The sequence below is a fragment of the Pavona decussata genome, unplaced genomic scaffold, assembly GCF_977016875.1.
Source record: "Pavona decussata unplaced genomic scaffold, jaPavDecu1.1 SCAFFOLD_155, whole genome shotgun sequence".
NCBI lineage: Eukaryota > Metazoa > Cnidaria > Anthozoa > Scleractinia > Agariciidae > Pavona > Pavona decussata.
This window is the reverse complement of record NW_028145567.1, coordinates 3,083,213-3,103,060: the sequence shown is the minus strand read 5'-3', so window position 1 is coordinate 3,103,060 and position 19,848 is coordinate 3,083,213. Positions and strand designations below refer to the sequence as shown.

Below are 19,848 nucleotides of genomic sequence, written 5' to 3'. Positions count from 1 at the left end.
TAATATTAAAGATTAAAGTGTGTGATTGGGAGCACCACTGGCTGCATGCAGAGTCCTGTACATACTCTTAGAGAAATTGGCCATTGGTTAATGTCTCGCTGTTCCAAGCTCTGGAAATGAAGAACGAAAATCAGTGACGTAGTAGTCTGGACAAGTTACAGAGTGAGAGTAGTTTGAGAAGAGTCTCTCTCTTGGTCTCAAAAACATTGCCAATGGAGAGATTAATGCAGTAAATCAGTGCATTGATTTGTGAGTGAGCAGGAGGTTGACGGGGGGAAGAAAAAGGATTTGCAACATAGTATCCAGGAAACTGGATATATAAACAGACATTTACTGACAGAGGTAAATGTAAAAGCATAGAATGGATCGCAGAAAAAAAAAATACCACAAACAAAATTGATGGAAGTGCAGTAAAGGGAACAACAAGCTGGAAGGAGGTATTTCTTACCACTTGTTTGCTACCCACCCGGGCCCAGTTGCTCGAAGCATGGCTAGCTCTAACCCGGGTTAAATACCATAACAACCTATAGGTTTAAATACCTCTTAACCAATTGTTAGCGCTAACCATGCTTCGAGCAACTCAGCCCCAGCCTTTTCCAGGTTTTGTAAACCCTGTCCTGACAAGTGTTAGAGGCAGACACTCATAGATCAGAAAATGACCATTGATCCCACATGTCTATTCAGAAATAGCCTGAAATCAGTCTGGTTGGTCTCACTCTGAAGTGAGAAAACATTATCAAATGAACCCAATTTTGTTCATCTCGCGGGAGTTGCCTCGTTTGTCCTCATAAACATCTAATGAAATCAGAAATAAAAACAGCGAGTAACACTTCTTGGTTGGTGGTTTTTAGTAAAACAATTACAATTTATCACAATGGGTAATCAGTTGTTCAAATCAAAAGTACTTCTTCTCTTAACTAAACTAACTTTGTCACAAGTTTTCCATGCAAAAAGACGAGTTAATTAGAAAGGAAACACGAAGCCGGTGTTTTTAAATAATTTCCCATTTACTTTTCTTTCGTTCACTTTGAATTGAAATTATTTCTTATTTCTTGGTCAGCGGCTGCCTGGGAAGAATAAAATATGGCGGCACTGGCGAGCGAATATTGACGTTTTGCATAGGCCGATTTCCGTTGGATTTTTGAGCGGTTTGAAAGAGAGTTACCATGTTTTTGATGTTCACTCGATTCAATTAATGGATCACTTATATTATAGCCGTTTCTTTTAGGTAAGTACGTCAAAGGATTTCAAACTACAGTAAGCTTATATTTTATATTTAGGGGCTGTCCGTACGGTATCATGATCACAAATTAAACTTATTAAACTTAATTCTTCAAAACATCTGGCTATGTGACGAGATCTTTTTTTCAGTGAAACATTTTATTTGTAATACGGTTAAGATCAGTGCAATTTTAAAGCTGTCATTCAATTATGATCAGTGCGATTTTAACTTGTTGTTGTCATGGCTAATTGCTGTTAAAAATAAATTGACTGGCTGGTAAACAAGTTCTCTCAGCTAGTCCCATAATAAATATGTAGAGAATATAAATAGGGAGAATAAATATGTTAATATTAACATTAGGAATTAAAGAGATAAGCTTAGCTAGTTAGCAGTATTTCAGATTAAAATCCAGGTTTTGCTGAGCTTCAGCAAATCAAATTTGACAGGTTGATATTGCCACTGTTTATTATTATTTATTTTTGTTTGTTTTCTGTTTGCCAGCTCAGGCTGGTTTGGATTGATTTAGGGAAGCAATCGTTTATACTTTGGGTTCCACTGTTTTTGCTCCTTTATTGCCACTGCATATGGTACCAGGATGTGCATAGCACTTGTCGTTGGTGACAAATGATTTTTAATTAAGCCCACTGACATCATCTACAAGTGAACTGACACCACGTAGATAAGCGCACAATGGCTCACTATTCTACAAACACTACTTTCCTCTGCAAAATGTACATTGATTCCTTGAAGCTTGCACCTCATCTATCATCTTGGGCAAACAAAATTTTAGTTAATAAAAAAACCCTTTCAGCTGTAACTTTAGCATGAAAGGAAAAAGGCTGATAAAAGCATTGAAGCACGGTGAGTGAAGGAATGTTCTCGTGTACATTCACCTTTTAATTTGATAGACCCTTATCACTCGGCGGCCATGTTGAATCTCTGGGGAATAAAAAGCTTTGCTTTTTCATGGCCAGCCTCGCCTCTGGCTTGCCATACAAAAACAAAGCTTTTTATTCTCCAGAGATTCAACATGGCCACCAAGTACAGTGATAGGGGTCTATTCCCTCAAGCCACCTGTGTGTGACTCAATACATTCTTATTTGCTGCCAATGGCAAAGTAACAACCAACTCTCAGAAGGCAGTCTACCTATTTTGGTAGTGTGCTCTGCACATCTCAAGATGATCCAAAAACCTCAGGATTCATTGTCAGAGTGGTTTGTAACTCTAAGAATATATATTACAGCACTGCAGCATATTTCTATTTGTTGCACACATCATTCTCAAACTCATTAATAATTCAAAAGACAAAGGAAATCATGCATTGTGACTTGTTTGGATATCTGATGAAAAACTCCTTGTTTTTGCATCCTTAATTTCCCTTTTCAAAATCAGTTTGTTTGAGAAGTTACGTCAGACACTCGTCACAGTGTTTCATCACTATCTCAAACCTCGAAGGTGGTCAAAAATACTCCGCTATACAGCGTATTCTCGACTATCTTCTCGATGTTTGATATGTGATGAAACAATGTGTCTCGTGTTTGATATATTACTTCAAACAGTGCCAAGTGTGGCTGGATAATATTACTGCTGACCTACCATATCATCTCTGACAGATTACATGTAATTTACTACCTTTCTCGATTTAGAATCAGTGAAGAATTTAAAAGCACCTGATGGTTTTGCATTATGGTGGAAGGTACAGAACAGCTATTGAGTGCAAATTCTTGGGACAAGTAGAAGAAGAGATATCGTTGTTTTGGAATACTTGTCAACACAACAGTGTTCTTGTGTTCCCTCCTCTGACAGCACGTTATCGCTTCCTTATTCACCAGCTTGTTGGAGTAGGTTCCAGGCTTCAGACAGTGTCCATAGGACGAGGGGGTCAGAGGAGGACTGTGTTGTACCTTTCTGAGGAAAAGTATGTCTTGTTTTAAATCTTACATGATGTACTAGCTTTCTAGGTAGCTGTTGTCAAGGGTAATACCTGCAAAGAACAGAATGACATTTATACTTGTAAGTTAAAAAAATTTGCATTTGGATTACAGATGTACATGTAGGCCTTAGTCTTTTTATTATAAGTCTAATTAGCAACAGTGGTTCTCAACATGCAATTTTATTACCCCAAAACCATTAAAATTAATAAATTATAATTTATTAATAACAAGAAGCTGTAACAGCTTATACTCGTGCCATATTTGACTGAGTGGTGTGTAAGCCTACGATCTTTTAGCAGTGATAACTTCCAGCATCACTAACTCCCCAAAATCGATAGATATAGAGACATACACTCAGGAAAAAAAAGTTCAGGCTTCAGAAGTGATTCATCCTTTTATTGCTACAGCTCTGTTTCGTATAGTCAGGAGCTGACCATACTCATCACTGAGGCAACTTTAGCGAATGATTGGTAAAGATTCGAAGGCTGGCTATATAAAGTAATCAAAAACTGGCGATTTAATGCAAGCAAGAATTCACGTGCCATGATACAAACGGTTATGTTACGTTATACAAGAGGTTTTTGGTACATATCTATTTATATGAGGGCATGGATTTGTGAAAAATTATCGGAATCATTTGAACTGGTGATTTAAAACAAGCGTTTGCTGGGCGATAAAATACTAATGCACGTAGCGTGATACAATTCACATGCCATGACACAAACTTACTTTACGCTATTTGCGAGGCTTTGAGTACATATCTATTTCTGTGGGGGCATTAACTTGGTAATTAGTTCAGGCTACAAAGATCTTTTCTTATGGGTATAGGTAAAACACTTAACAAGAAACTGGAAGATGCGAACTATTATGGTCTACGAACTATAATGAACATGGGGAAAAGTACTGATTATGAATCAATTCTTAGGATGGCAGACATGAATACATTGGAACATAGACGCATAGAACAATCTTTGATGATATTTTTTAAATGTTTCAAGGAGAATGGTCCAGGCTATGTAGCCAATTTATTCAAATCCCGAGTTACACCATATAATCTTAGAAGCAATGGTCTAAATGTTGTACAAACTTCATACAATAGTAGATTCCTTCATGGCTCATATGCGTACATGATCTCACACATCTGGGACCAGTTGCCATCTGCTGTAAAAAACGCACCTAATGCATCATCCTTTCGGAGACTTTTAACTAAGTTAAATTTTAACGGCTGTCAATGCAGCAATTGCCTCTGACCCGATTTATTTTTATTTATTTATATTTAGATGTTACTTTTTAATTTAATTAGTAGTTATTATCTTTTTTTTATACTGTCAAACACTTATATCATGAGCCTGTGGCTCGGGGGACTGGGAGACCACCCCCTGTGTATTTGACACTAAATAAATTACTTACTTACTTACTTACTAGATTAAAATAAACTTTTCGTGAAGACATAGGTTACATTTCTTGTTAGTGTTATTATAGGGTTTGCACTTTTTGAGTACCGGTACTTTCCATTTAATGCGAAATGTTTTGTTTGCGTCCTTCACGGTCCGTATATGTTCAGATAGTTGCGTTGCATTTCGTCTGTTGGCGTTTTGGGAAGAATGTGTTGTGGTTTCGGTATCGTTCTTTAAAGTTTGATGCCAGTCCCATGTACGATTCTGTTGTTGTTTCCGTCGTTTGCTAGACCACATTCGTTCGGAGGCATTTACCATCAAGTCTGTGGGCATTTTGCCTTCTTCCTGCAGTTGCAGCTCGGGTCATGATTTCAAGGTTTGGGGTCGTTGCTACATTTGAGAGTATCTGTTTGTTATGTGATGCGATGATGGTTTTCATGTTTGGCATACATGAGTAGCTGAGTTTTAGTGTGTGTCTGTTGAAGATCTTGTTAAATGGGTGGTTCTTGGGGAAGCATTTGTCAACAACGGATAAAAATCCTCGAAGAAATTCATCAGGCTAGATAACTGAACAGTCGATTTAAATGTTCTTACAACATAGCCAGTCTTATATTAACGTCTTATTAATGCTGACAGTTTCGATGAGTGTCAGCCATCTTTATCAAAACTTGAAAAGCATGAAAGTTCAGCCATCTTTATCAAAACTTGAAAAGCATGAAAAGTGGCAGAAGCCTTAAATAGGCTTCTGAAGGTGTTATAAATGCGCAGAGTCAGAAGCCTATTTAAGGCTTCTGACACTTTTCATGCTTTTCAAGTTTTGATGAAGATGGCCGACAGTCATCAAAACTGTCAGCATTAATAAGACTTTAATATAAGACTGGCTATGTTGTAAGAACATTTAAATTGATGGATAAAAATTTCTGTACAATGGACAATTTTTAAATCTCCTATATTTAGCATAGACTGACATAAACACTCTAATATCAACTTATCAATATAAGCTCAAATTCTTTTACTCAGATATATCAACGATATGAAACATGATTTAGCCAAACAAAGCTCTGTGAGGTCTAGGGCACAAATTCAAGAAGTTTGTTGACAAAATGGTTTCCTTCTTGAACAAATTCAAAAACTGATGACAAAATTGCAAGTACATTTGCATAATTTGTCATGCGTGATGTATTCCTTGGCCCGCCAATTTTTCTGAACATGCCTTGTTTCGTGTTTTGTAATAAAAATGCTCCACACGATAACCCATGAAAGTTCAGGATTTTTCCGGCGGAGGAATCAAACACGAGAATTGTCATCGCAGGACTGAGTGTGACATGATAGCGATCACGTCACCGATTACATCTCGATTAAGTCAAATTGGAAAATTAAGTCTAATCAGTGGTCACCCAAATCAAAGCTATTCAGCGGTAAGTACTTTCTTTTTGGGCTATTTTGATGTTTACTATGCGTATCTATTCAGATTGAACTTGTAAGTCTCTGGATGAAAACCTACGGCATGGACATTAAAATAAAGCTAAAGAGCAGCAGTTTTCTCAAACATGGATTTCGGCATTTCTTAAAGTTGTTCTTTGAAAGTTAGAACAGGTTAATGGATCCTATTCACCTAAATATCCAGCACCTCTGCTGTCCGATAATTTATTCCAAGCATTCACTAAGTCAGAAACTGTCTCTCTTTTCCCATCTTTGTCAGCGTGCACTTGCGATCGATCGTTCGATTCGACATGACCCTTCTTCTACTGTGAAACATTCGCGTTGCTTGCGGTGAGGTCTGCATCAAATCTTTGGAATTCTTTTAATTTTCTGAGCAATCTGCAGCATCTTGCAAAGGTCCCGAAGAAAGCTGCAAAACCTCATTAGACTTTTCTGTTTCGATTTCGCATTCGTATTTTGCATGCCCTCCATCTACATCATCTTGTGTGCGGAGTTAAATTCATTCGCGTGCTGCTCGTGCGACAAACCTTCCAAAGGTTCATGATTTCTTGCACAACTGTCACCCTTGCTAATTTGCCAATCAGACGAAACCGAATGCACCATGTTCAAGCTACCTCCTCCTCTCTTATGCTATATCCACGGGCTTTAATCCTTACATTTTCGCTTTCTTCGCCACTCAACATGCTATCATTGCCATCGCCTTTTTATTCTAATGACTCCAGAACCCTCTCTGCGCTAAGGGAAACCGTTCACGAACGCTTCACAACCGACGCTAAATGTTTTGATTCGAAAGAATAGTGACTCGCAGAATACATCGGTGAAAGAGAGGGGGAGCTAAGGAAGCAAAAAAAAAATGAGGGAGTTCAGGGCCCTCCCCTCCCCTTCCCCGATTACTTAACTCGCCGCCTCACGGCCTGAGTACAAAGAACGCAAAGAATTTGATAACACTACCGAAAACTTAACTTGTGCCGCTCAAGTACAAAAAACGAGACCGAGAACAATAACTCGTGGCCCGAAGTCTTATCTCTCGGCCCATTGCGACCCCAAAAATAAAAAAAGAATTTGATAACGCTACCGAAACCTTAACTCATGCCGCCTTACGGCCCGAGTAATTAATTTACAATTTTTTAGTACTGTACTTAATTATCAAGATTTGGTGTTCAAAATAATTAGATTTAGCATCCATTGGGTATTTTTTTATTAAATATTGTAAGTTATTTTCTCTTTATCCAGTGGGTTATGCTAAAAGAATGAAATGTGCTCAATATTGTGTTCTATCGACCATTCAAAATCACTGTGAAGTTGTCATTTTTTGCAACTTTGCCAGTTAACTTGATTCTTCAACCCTTAATAACTGTTAGCCTATAGGAACTCCCTTGTCCAATTCATTAATTAGTTGAAAAATGGAATGCATTCCATCCAGTGGAGAAGTACAGTTTTAAACTAGGGTTTGTCTTCATCTTAAAAAGGTTTAGTTTAATAAAAACAAAAACGCTAGCCTTTGAGTTGAAGTCTCCAATTAACATGAATTTACTTTTATTAATGTTCTTGCACCAGAGAACTACAAGAGATGGCACATTCACCTTCAACAGCACAAAGGAAATTTTTTGGCAGAGGGAGAGGGAGGTATGTGAACTTGATTGATAATTAAATTTAAAAATTAAACGAGACTTACCAAGTTGATGTTTGATTGGAATTCTTCCCTTCATCGGTCAGGAATGAAGAGAAGTTAGGCAAAACAACGTACGAAAACTACTCACATAAGGTGAATCCTGTCAAGTATGATTATCAGGCGGCCAGCTAAGGCTTGAACAGGCTAAAATAGAGATTGGTAAGAGATTGTATGAGCAACTTCTGTGCTGTGCAGTAAACATGCGTGTTGACTGACCCGATAACAAACACTGCAATGACCAGATAAGCATGCGCATGCTTCTCATGTAACTTGGTAGTGAGTACTCGGACTGATGACGAGGTAGAATTGTTAAGTTATGGTAGAGATCTAGTCATGTTTTAAGAAAATATTATGACTGGCATTTGAAGTAAAAAGCATGGAAAATCATGAGATTATGACATATATTTTGTTTTGTTGAAGTCCACAGCAAGGCCTGACTTGATCCTTCCAAAACATTATAAGTGACTCATGACTTTGACTTGACTATTCCCTTTAAGGACAGTGTCTACAGTTTGTTACTGTGCATACGTTCTGTGCATCTCGAGATACTCAAGTTTCCTATGGGTGGTACCTACTAATACGTGGATACTTTATTTTTGTGTGGTTTAAAACTATTTTGGAGAAAGCAGAACTTAGCTAGTGCTCTTGGTATCCAAAAAGAAAATTGAGGGTAACCATGCATTTTTCCAGAGACAAAAAGCTTCAATTTTGAACAGAACGTCATTATAAATTCCTTTGTATTTTACTGTTTTTCAGAAATTATAATGGCCCCCCAATTTCTTTTTGGATTTTAATAGCCCTTGCTAAGACCTGCTTTCCCCACATAGTCATAAACCAAACAAAAATACTTCTTTATTAGTAGGCACCATCCTTTAATATTTTCTTCTACCTCTTCCCCACTGATTTACTAAAGAAAAATACATTAGTCCTGAGCTTTTGCAGAAATTTTGATTCTGTGAGCAAAGTTGATTTTATTATGGACCACACTTACCTAACCAAAAGTATTTTTTTTTAGCTGGGGCTGTTAGTAATATTTTTGACCTCATTGTCATAGGCGAACAAGACGGCCTGACCAGGCACTGTATGTACCAGGAGCATTAAGACAGGCAAAACAAGAGAAACAAGAGCAAAGCTTAAGTGAAGAAAGTCCTACTAGCAACTTGAGGGTGGACAACCAGGAGGTTTCTAGGAACAATTCAAGTGCTGAACTTGATGGTGTTGCAAGTGCCATAACTGGATCCACTTCAAATGATGTCAGTGACTGCAATAAAAGTGATAAATGTAGCAAAAGAAATTGTGAATCCAGAGCAGCTGAATCATCACTCAACAGTACAACATCTATTTCTACAAGAGTAGCTGATGTTTTAGAAGGAACAAGCAGTACCTCTAGTGATGGACACAAACAACATGTTGATGATATGCAATCAAATATTGCTGTAGATGAGCCACCGATAAAACAAAATAAAGACGCAAAAAGGGAAAATGTGATAGGAAGGGATGTTGAAAACACAGAAGACGATAACTGTAGTGTGGCTGTTGTAGCAGAAGCACCTAATACTCTGCAGAGCAGAGATGAAAGGGTTGAAACAAACACCAAAGACAGTGTTACTGTTGATCAGAGTTTTGAAAAAGAATCTGCCAACAGTGAAGCTGTTTTGAGTAAGCATACAGGTGATGAAGGAGACACAGAAAATTCACAGGCATGCACAAGTACTTTGAACCATTACGGGGTAGCTGAAAAGGTTTGGAGAGATACAAGTGAAAAATCTGAAGACTCAAATAACATATCTCTGAATAAAGTGGATGAAAGTGTGACAGAACAGAGTCAAGGTGGAAATAATGTGCCAAGGGAGGAGTCAGATTTGGAAAATAATTCTCTTCAAGATTGCTCCTCTTTAAAAGGAAATGAAGATTATATTTTAAAAATGGATGCTGAAAATGAACCAGTGTTGGCAGAACATGGAGAGGTAAAAGGAAGTGATTTGCCTGAGGTCTCTACAGGGGATGACAGTGACTGGCAGAGTGCAGGAAAGCTGGTGGGACAAGATGAAAGTTGTACTGAAAGTGATTTAATAATGAGTAAGAAAGATTCTGCAAACAGTGAAAGTGGTGAGGTATTGGCGGCATGTGATGCTGGTCTAAACCTCAAAGAGGTAAAAGGTGAAGATAAAGAAATCATTCATGAACAAGTCACTTTGGACAGTCTTCATTCAATATGTTTAACTGAAAATAGGGAGTTGGAATCACAAAATAACGCTATAGGTTTATCAAATTCAAGTGAGAAGATTGACGAGTCAGATACTCAGTTGGGAAAAACTGAAGAGAAAATTCAGGTGCTATCAGACTATACCGAGGGAAGTTCAGAATCAACAGTCATGGAATCTAATCAAAGTGCAGGTCAACTTCAAGCAGAGCTACCAAAGACATCTAGTGGTAAGAAAAAGAAGTCAAAGAAGGAAAAGTGTAAAGAAGGCGAAGAAAAAACAAAATCTAAGGGGAAAAGTGAGAAAAAGAAAAAGAAGGAAAAGAAAAGTGACAATGAGCAAATTGTAGACTCAGAAAGAAAAGTGAAAGAAGGAAAGAAATCAAGATCCAAAGAGTCTGGTACTAAGGAACAGAAAACGAAAGATTCAAACACGTGCAAAGAAGTCTTAATGCAAAAGTTGCCTGAAGAGACTAAAGGTGTCAGAGCTAATGATTGTGGCGATGGCAGTGGTGATGACGATGATGATGATGATGATGATGATGACAACTGGGAATTAAATTTTGACGAGAGTGGGGATTGCCTCAAACCAGAACATTTGGAAGAGGTGTGTTTTGTTGATCTGCATACTGAAGCAACATCAACAACTTATTTTATTTACAAAACTTGTATCTTAGCCACACTTTGGGACATCACTTACAGTCTCACATATTGCTTCTTATAAGGCTTGATTCCGTGAAGAAATTAGTCATTCAGAATGATTGAAAACAAAATTGTTTTGTGGACTTACAATGCATAGTTCCAGAAAATATCCACACGTCCCCCTTGGAAGGGATTTTCTCTACGACCCGTCACCCCTCTGGAAATTCCTTTGAGGACCCCCCTACCCCCTGCAATTTCCAATCCCTTCTGTAGTGGGTTGGGGGGGGGTATGGATATTTTCTGGAACTACACAATGTAAGATTTTTTGCCAAGTAGAGCCTGCTCACAACGATGTTATTAATATGTAATAATATTACAGTCGAACCAGGTCAAGCGTACCCCCCTAGACTCTATTAATGGATCGATTATTTGAAAATTGAACCGATTAGTCGTTTCAAAGAATGCATTCATTTATTCATTGTTAGCGCGGATCGATGTTCAAATTAAAATTCGTATAACATAGATCCGCGCTAACAGTAAAAGCAATAGCCTGTAAAATTCAAACGACAGTACATAATTGAAACAGCTCGTTCGTTAAACTGTTCCTGCGTGTTGTTGACACATTCATATAATTCGTTATGCAAATTTGGTCACGGCAAGAGCACAAAGTCAAGCGCTTGCAAATGAGTCGGGTTGAAAAATTCCAATTTATCTTTCATGTATAGCTAGCATTACCCACCTTGTAGCATGAAAAAGTTTGGTATGTATTATTATTTCACCAGACTGTCCATTATACCGCGACGAATAGCGCAACACATGTGCTGCCATTGTCGAAGGTCAACTGAAATGAACATCTTTCACTGTGAGTTCGCATACTTTTCGCCAAATAAATTTGCATATACCTCAAAAAGAGAACCGTTTATTATGATAAAACGCTTCCAGTCCTTTTTCATTTTTGTTTTTGAATAACTAACGGAAAAAACGCAAGTGTACAAACGTAAAATGTCCATTTAGTGATCATTAGTGAGTTTAAACTTACGCGACAGGACCACCGTGCCCGGTTTAAAATGGCGAATTTTTTTTCTGACAGTACGCGTTGACTGCTGTAAATCAAGAGAAATCTGCTTTTTGGAAAATCCATTGCTATATAAGTCAAGAATTGCCGCTCTGAATATATTAAGAGGGGTTTTTCCCGCGGGCTTAAATAAATAAATAAATAAATAAATAAATAAATAAATAAATAAATAAATAAATAAATAAATAAATAAATAAATAAAATAAATAAATAAATAAATAAATCAAATCAGGGCTTCCTGGTTTTCTGGTTTCATATATTGTTTGTATAATCCAATCAGAAATCTAATTTTGATTTGAATACTTGAAACAACTAACGGGTTCAATTTTCAAATAATAGATTCATTAATAGAATCTAGGGGGGTACGCTTGACCTGGTTCGACTGTAAATGGTACAAGGGTTACTAGTAATAATCATTTCTTCAGATATTGCAATTAATGAATAATAACATAGCACATTAGGAGAATCATTTTTATTGGTTTTTATGGTCTTTTATGGCCTGGTGCTTGATACTTATAAAATTTAATAAAAAAAAGAAAATGATTGCTTCTGATGCCCTCTCCCCGCAAATAACAAAATCATGCAGCAAAAAAATGCATCCACCAGTTGAATGTTGTTCTGTACCCTTAGTTATCACGGCTGACAGGGATAGAAAATCCAGAAGTTCACAAGACACAGTATGATTACTACTCATTTACTCCAAGGGATGTTGAACTGGATGATGAAGGTTTGCTGAATGTTTTTAAATGTTTAAGTATCGTTTCAAAATGCAGAACAGTACTCTTGAAATGGTCCACACTTAGAAAGACACATAATTTTAATTAATTATAACATTTTACTATTGCTTATGCCTCTGGATTCCTCGAGGAACATAGGGCCGCAACGACACTCCTCCAACGCACTCGGTTTTGGCTCGTCCTCTTCAGTTCGGCCCACGACATTCCGGTAGACTTCGTCTCGGCTTCAATGCTTCTCCGCCAGGTCTGCTTCGGGCGACCAACTTTGCGCTTCCCCTGTGGATTCCAGTCTAAAGCCTGTCTGGTGATGTTGGTTTCAGGCTTCCGCAAAGTATGGCCAATCCAGCTCCATTTTCTCTTCTTGATTTCAGTCTCCATTGGGGTCTGATTTGTTGTTGCCCACAGCTGTTCGTTGGAGATAGTCTCTGGCCATCTGATGTTGAGGATGTTTCTGAGGCATCTGTTGGTAAAAGTCTGAAGTTTGTGGGTGCTGGTCTTGGTCACTCTCCACGTTTCTGAGCCATAAAGCAGGACTGACTTCACGTTGGTGTTGAAAATGCGGATCTTGTTGCGGAGTGAGAGGGCTGTTGATCTCCAGATTGGTCTCAAGGTGTTGAAGGCGTGTCTGGCTTTGTTGATTCGGCACTTGATGTCTTCGTCTGTCCCCCCGTCTTTACTCACGACGCTGCCCAGGTAAACAAACTTGTCAACTTCTTTGATGTTCTCTTGGTTTAGCTGTAGTGGATCTTGCTGCTTGTTGTTCACTCTCATGGCCTCAGTCTTTCCAATGTTGATTTGGAGTCCAGTCTTTACTGCTTCTTCTGCCACACGACAGAGCTTCTCTTGTGCGTCTTGATGCCTATGGGAGAGAAGGCTGATGTCGTCTGCGAAGTCCAAGTCCTCCAGCTGTCTAGTAAAAGTCCACTGGATACCTGTCCTCCGGCCTGCTGTAGACTGTCGCATAACCCAGTCAACCACCATCAGGAAAATCGTCGGTGAGAGTAGACAACCCTGACGTACGCCGGTATGCACGATGAATGGTTCCGTCAGTTTCCCGTCGTGGATCACTTGACAGGTGGCGTCTTCGTACATCTGCTGTATGATGGTGACAAACTTTGGTGGAAATCCATAATGGTACATCAGTTTCCAGATGACGTCTCGATTAACACTGTCAAACGCCTTCTGGAAGTCCACGAAAACTGTGTACAGGGGGGTCTGCCACTCCAGGGACTGTTCGATGATGATCCGTAAGGTTGCGATGTGGTCCGTGCATGAGCGGTTTTGTCGAAATCCTGCCTGTTCGTCCCGGAGTTTCTTGTCTAAGGCGGTTTTCAGTCTCTCTAGGATGATTCTGCTCAGTACTTTGCCCGGTATAGAAAGCAGTATAATTCCCCTCCAGTTGTTGCATTGTGAGAGGTCCCCTTTCTTTGGTAGCTTCACTAGGTGTCCTCGTTTCCAGTCCTCTGGAACTTGTTCCTCTTCCCAGATCTTGGTGAGTAGGGGGTGCAGCATGTCGGTTGAGGTCTGGACGTCAGCCTTGAGGGCTTCAGGTGGTATTCCGTCCGGTCCTGCTGCCTTGCCTGACTTGAGGGACTTGATGGCCTTGGTGATCTCTGTCTTGCTGGGAGGGTTGGTGTTGATGTCTAGGAGCTCAGTTGCTGGTGGGATGTCTGGTGGGGTGGGTGGTGCTGGTCTGTTGAGTGTCTCCTTGAAATGCTCGGCCCACCTTGCTCTCTGCTCTTCCTCTGTCGCGATGGCATTCCCGTTCTTGTCTTTCACAGGACGACTTGGGTTGCTGTTCTTTCCAGAGAGTGTCCTGGTGATCTCGTACAGTCGCTTCATGTTGCGCTGATATGCTGCAGTCTCTGCCTCTTCAGTGAGCTCCTCTATGAACTTTCTCTTGTCGCTCCTTGCGCTGCGCTTCACCTCCTTGTTTGTCTCCCAGTATCGCCTCTGCAGTTCTTGTTTCTCTGCTTGGTCCTGCGTCTGGTTGATCAGGTCTTTCAGTTTCTTCCTCTCTGTGATGATGGCCCAGGTGTCTGTTGTCAGCCACTCCTTGTGTTGCCTTGTTTTCTTCCCCAGGACTGTCGTGCATGTTGCCTTCCAGGTCTCTCGGAGGCTGCTCCATTGCTCTTCTATTGTCTCTTCTTGTAGGTTTGTAAGTACACTGAACTTGTTTCTCAGTTCTATCTTGAACTCCTCTGTCTTTGCCTTTTCCTTCAGAGTGCGGACGTTGAACTTGAAGGCCGGTCTTCCTGCCTGATCTCTGTAGGCTTTCAGCTTTACTCTCACAACTGCTACAACCAGGTGATGGTCTGATGCTGCATCTGCGCCGCGCTTCACTCTCACGTCGTGTAGACTCCGTCTCCACTTTCGCCCGATGGTGATGTGGTCAATCTGGTTCTCTGTTCTGCCATCTGGGGAAATCCACGTGGTCTTGTGGATGGTCTTGTGTGGAAATAGAGTTCCTCCAATGACCAGGTCGTTGAAGGTGCAGAACTCGGTGAATATCTCTCCGTTCTCGTTTTGCTCTCCTGTGCCGTGTCTTCCCATAGTCAGCTCTCTGTCTGTGTTGTCCGTGCCTACTTTGGAGTTCAGGTCTCCCATCAGGATCTTCATGTCTCTTTTTGGTGCTCTGTCTATGACTGCTTGGATCTGGTCGTAAAACTCTTCTTTCTCCTCCATGTCTGCCGTGTTGGTGGGGGCATAACACTGGAAGATGGTGACTTTTCTGCCTTTTGAGTTGAATCTTGCTGTGAGGATCCTTGGTGACACAGGTTCCCAGGACAGAAGTGCTTGCGTTGCCTCAGGTGTCATCAGCAGCGCTATTCCGTACATGTGTGGTTGTCCTTCTTCTTGCCCCGAGTAGATGATGGTGTCTCCACTCGTAAGTCGTGTTCTTCCACTTCCATTCCACCGTGTCTCACACAGGCCTAGGATTTTCAGGTTGTAGCGGTGCATCTCTCTACACACTTGTGCACTCTTGCCTGTCTCGTATAGGGTTCGGATGTTCCAGGTCCCTATCCTGGTCTTGGCCTTGGTCGTCAGAAGAGTTGTCGGCGCACTGGCTTCCCGAAGGCTTTCACCAGCTCGTGTCATGCGCTCTACAGGAGAGGACTCTTCCTCAATCAAGAAGTCTTCAGTAGTTGTCGTTGCGGTGTCTGTAACAGGCTTTTGTTTTCTAGAATTGGGTTGTTAGCCCTATTCAAACCCCCAACCTGGAGGACCAGAGGAACATTAAATTCGGAGGAACCTACTCCTAGATGGATTGTCTTCACCACGACTGACGAGCTCGATCTACCCGGTGTGAGTGCTCTTAGTCTGGTCTCTACCCCTCGACCTGTCTGCCTTGGGTGGCCCTACCAGGAGACAGATCTCCGGACAGCATAGCTCTAAGGGTCGCTGAGACACGCAAGCCCCCTAACCTATCTATTAATAATGATTATTATATCCACATCTCCCATATCCGTAAATGGATGGGTAAATGATTGAGGTGCAGTGCCCTACCATTTTCATCATAATGGAGAAGCTTAGACCTGAAGGTTGGGGGTTCAATCATGGCTTCCTCAATGGTGTTGTTTCCTTATAACAAGCAGTTGAAGGACTCAAAGCATGACCAACCTATGTTGCATTTCAGATTCCTTTTTGTTGTTTTAGCTCAGATTCACCAGAGTTTTTCCATGTGACCTTGAATTCTTTCAGGAAATGTTGCTGAAATGTTTTATCCGCTTCTTAGTGCTTTGTTTTGTGTTAAAAATGGAAATCTTGCCTGCAATCATATATTATTTTTACAAAATTAAATATATGCTGATTTTTGGTTTACTGGTACCCAATAATATTATAGCCCTGGTTAGAGAGAGAGATAATCATGTATATTCATGAAATATTCAAGTTTGGTCAGAAATGTTGACAAGTAAAGGTACATGTATTGAACTTGCAGTGTATTTCTTTGTTCATCTTTTGTCTTCCCACAGAGTTTGGACACATCGTGGAAATATACAATTTTTCTCCTGAGTTAAAGACCCAAGACATAATGCAAGCTCTGAGCTGTTTCAGGTTCCATTTCATTTCGTACTTTTTTGCATTGCATTTAATAACTAAAAGATGATTAACAAATGACTGTGTCGATAATTGCTTGGTAATACTATTTTCAATTGACTCTCAGGTATTTAATTTCTTGGACCCTGGGATGTGTCAATGTGTTGTACTTTTTTAAACATTTCAACTTTCTTGCCATAATTCGTTCCCTTATTAGAAATGATGAATGGGTTTTCTGCCTGAAATAGGTAGTCATGTAAATTGAGCATTGATGGGAAATCAATAAAGAACAACATTTTTCAGTTTATATTCAACATGTTTCGGCATATTCAAATGTCATAATTTGTCACTTACAGAATATGGAACATGAATATTAAATATTATACATGTGCCTAATCCTAGCAGTATGCAGGATGTTTGTCCCATGAACTTAGTTAAATTAATGGCCTTAGCTCCCATGAGTCTCCTGTAGCTCAGTGGTAGAGCATCCGAACTAGTAATGATACTGAAGGTCATAGGTTAACTCTTGTTGGGAGAACTTGGTTTTTTCTTCTGAGTCCTGTGTCACTGACTAAATAAACACATCATTTTCACCAAGCACATAATTATTATGAACTGTATTTTCAGGAGCAAAGGATTTGACTTAAAATGGGTGGATGACACTCATGCTCTTGGAATTTTTTCAAGTTATATTGCAGGTGGGTGTATTCTGCAACTTGACAAGTTTGCAATGCAAAAACATTGTACATGTAAGTTGCAAACAAATTATTTTGAAATGCAGCTTATAACAGCACCTTAATATTATTATAATATATATAGTTGACATTGGCTGATAAACTCCTTTCATTATCACAAATACATATCAACATTAATTTTGCAATTTTTTTTAAGTGTGGTGTGGAGTTAACAATAATTTATCGTAAAACACTAACTTGCTAACTAACCAACTAAAAAATAAACTGCTGCAAAGTTAGTAAGTTTTTGCTTTGAATTCACAGCAGTTTTTAAATGATACAATTTATTTTATATTAAAGTACAATAATGTTGATTGTTTTGGCTTGAATAATGCTATTGAAGTTGACCTCATTTTAGAAATGAATGAGGTGCAAACTGATGTTCTGTTTCAATAATGAACTGAAACTTTTAAACAGCTCAAGAAGCCATACGATTGTGCTCCACTCCACTAATGAAACTCAGACCAGTAAGTCAAGGGACGGCAGAGTCAAAGAAGAAAGCTAGTAACTGTTTTGGTATGTTTAAATTGATTTGTAATTTACTGCAAAACTGTTTGCAATGTAACACACACTAACTTCAAGGAAGTTCTTCAAAATTAATCCTATGAATTCACTTGGGTGTAACCAAAACAGAAGGCAATTATATGGTTCTCGGTTGAACCCGTAACACCTGTCAAGGTTGTAACTAGTAAGTGTTACGGCTGGAATTGACCTTGATCAGTAGGCCCAAATATAGGGCCCAAGTTACGGCTGAAAATAGCACAGCAACTGCTGTTCAAAACTCTATTGAGAACCCTGGATTATAAATGCCCCAGACTGCTAGCAGTCTCTCTTTTGCTCGTAAATCGACAGGGAAACGCAAACAGCTGAGCAAGCACAAAATATGAAGCGCAAGTTGCGTGCGCTGGTGGCAAAGCAACAATGCGGGCGCCACATGCGCAACTTGCACCTCACTGAATATCATACAATCCCATGGATTTTCGAGCATAAGAGAGACTGCTCACAGTCTATTAATGCTCCACCCCTAGACTAATCCACATACTAACACTGCCCAAGATTTAGGTCATGTTCGATTGATCATATATTTCCAGAAGAAGAATAAGTTGAGCTCTTTTTATGAGAATTTGAGAAGACATATCTACAAACTTTTCACTGATACACGATAATATATTAAGGGCCATTTTGTATTCCAGCGACTCCAAAAACCTGTTATGAGAGATTAGTAGTAATCATTGCTTAGTGTTCCACATAAAAGTATATAATTCGCAATACAGCAAGCTGCTGTTCTTTCAGAGTTTCTGCAGCCCTATAAGGAGAGGCCACAGACCAGTAAGCTGTTAGCTGACAGGCTGGTGACAGGAGCTCTTGGAATGAAATCAAAAATGACCAGGGAGGAGAGGGTCAAGGAGAGAGAAAAACTCAAGGAGGCAAAGGGTAAGTCTTAAGTCTATACTGGGGAGATAATCTGAACATCTCGGGGAGGGGGGGGGGGTATGTTATGTAGGTATGTGATATCGATTTTGAGCCATTTTGGTCTGCACAGTCTGAAAACGGGTATGGGTCAGGGCTAAAAATGGGTGTTGGAAAATTATATATTAATTTTATTTGGGGATGAAATAGGATCAGGATTTAGAGAGAACAGGGCAGCAACCCATTACCAGAAATTGAAAGTACCAATCACAGAGCATAGTAAAACCAAAACAAATCGAAATCGACTTTCAAAACCATCTTGAAAACCACTCTAAACCCCTAATGGCAAACGATATACATTATCATAAGAAAGCAAAACCATTTTCTGGTTGAGGAAATATTAAAATTTTGTGACCTGTGTGAATGCCAATAAAACCACACAGTACAATTATGTAGCCGTTACGTTACACCAATTTCCCAATGCAGGAGAAATAGTTACGTTTACTGCCAACAGAATAATCAGTTTCATACTGACATAAACAAGGCCGTTGCCTAAGAAAAAATTCAAGGAGCCCACAAGGCCAAATGCTGAGAAGTTAGGAGCCCAACATGTGAAGTATTAGGTGCTGCTGCGAAACATTTAGGCGCCCAGAACGTTTTCTTGGGTGCCCCAGGCTACCGGGATCCAGTTAGACAACAGCCTTGACATACTTTAAATAAGTGGATCACATTGTCTTTTGTTTGTAATAATTGTTGCTTATGGTTTTCCTTAAAGTTAAGAGACAGCAAGAGAAGATCCAGAAGGCACAGATATGGGGAGATTAAAGTCACTTCATTCTTTTCTATGCTACAAAAACTTTAGAGCAAAAGAAATCAAAAGGGTCATTTCATTCCTGATATTTATACAGGCCTCTTCCATGTACTTGCTGAAAATTATAATGTAAATTTTCCATACATGTATCCCAAAAGCAATGTGCCACTTTTCCCCAAAACTTGGTATGAAAAGGATATTAAATTATTCCAGATAGCGTTATGCTAAAAAGTCTTAACAATTAATTTTTATCATGTAGAGAAGTATACCCAGTAAGAATATGGTCACCTTTGCTCTAGTTACTTGGTGTACATGGAATATGTTGTCTTAGAATTTTGGTATAAGTTTTTATTTTACACATGACTTTGTATATAAAATTTTTATCTTGTAATAAAGTATTCCCAAGATGCTTGTTGTCACTTCATTTTTCAGTACACTTCAACTGAATTGAGTTCCAACATTAATTTTGTCAGACTAAATCGATAAACATAATTAATTATTTGGTTTGCCAAAATAATAAGGCTCAGCTC

At 39.4% G+C, this 19,848-nt stretch overlaps 2 protein-coding genes across 4 annotated transcripts; one reads left to right on the top strand and one right to left on the bottom strand.

Annotated features, from left to right (window-relative positions):
- Positions 1–1,067: 1,067 nt before the first annotated feature.
- Positions 1,068–19,727, top strand: LOC146465889 (uncharacterized). 3 transcript variants are annotated; one of them, XM_085128044.1, is made up of 11 exons: positions 1,074–1,228; positions 2,869–2,918; positions 3,055–3,140; positions 7,554–7,622; positions 8,723–10,478; positions 12,219–12,315; positions 16,300–16,381; positions 16,991–17,061; positions 17,515–17,613; positions 18,391–18,531; positions 19,283–19,727. In XM_085128044.1, the coding sequence occupies exons 4-11, from the start codon at positions 7,567–7,569 to the stop codon at positions 19,330–19,332; spliced, it is 2,352 nt and encodes a 783-aa protein (XP_084984170.1). In that variant the 5' UTR covers positions 1,074–1,228; positions 2,869–2,918; positions 3,055–3,140; positions 7,554–7,566; the 3' UTR covers positions 19,333–19,727. The 3 variants fall into 3 exon arrangements, with proteins under 3 accessions (XP_084984168.1, XP_084984170.1, XP_084984169.1); XM_085128042.1 differs by having other exon boundaries at positions 1,068–1,228; positions 2,869–3,140; XM_085128043.1 differs by lacking the exon at positions 2,869–2,918.
- LOC146465890 (uncharacterized) lies at positions 12,422–15,740 on the bottom strand. Its single transcript, XM_085128148.1, has one exon. It carries the CDS (start codon positions 15,422–15,424, stop codon positions 12,434–12,436), a length of 2,991 nt encoding a protein of 996 aa, XP_084984274.1. The 5' UTR covers positions 15,425–15,740; the 3' UTR covers positions 12,422–12,433.
- Positions 19,728–19,848: the final 121 nt, after the last annotated feature.

What these genes read in the sequence shown, in the direction of transcription:
- LOC146465889 (XM_085128042.1), top strand. Translation starts at nt 2,896, where the DNA reads ATGGTTTTGCATTATGGTGGAAGGTACAGAACAGCTATTGAGTGCAAA. An exon ending in TGTTGAACTGGATGATGAAG is followed by an intron (nt 12,316 to 16,299) that starts GTTTGCTGAATG and finishes GTCTTCCCACAG; the next exon opens with AGTTTGGACACATCGTGGAA. An exon ending in TTTTTCAAGTTATATTGCAG is followed by an intron (nt 17,062 to 17,514) that starts GTGGGTGTATTC and finishes ACTTTTAAACAG; the next exon opens with CTCAAGAAGCCATACGATTG.
- LOC146465890 (XM_085128148.1), bottom strand. Translation starts at nt 15,424, where the DNA reads ATGACACGAGCTGGTGAAAGCCTTCGGGAAGCCAGTGCGCCGACAACT.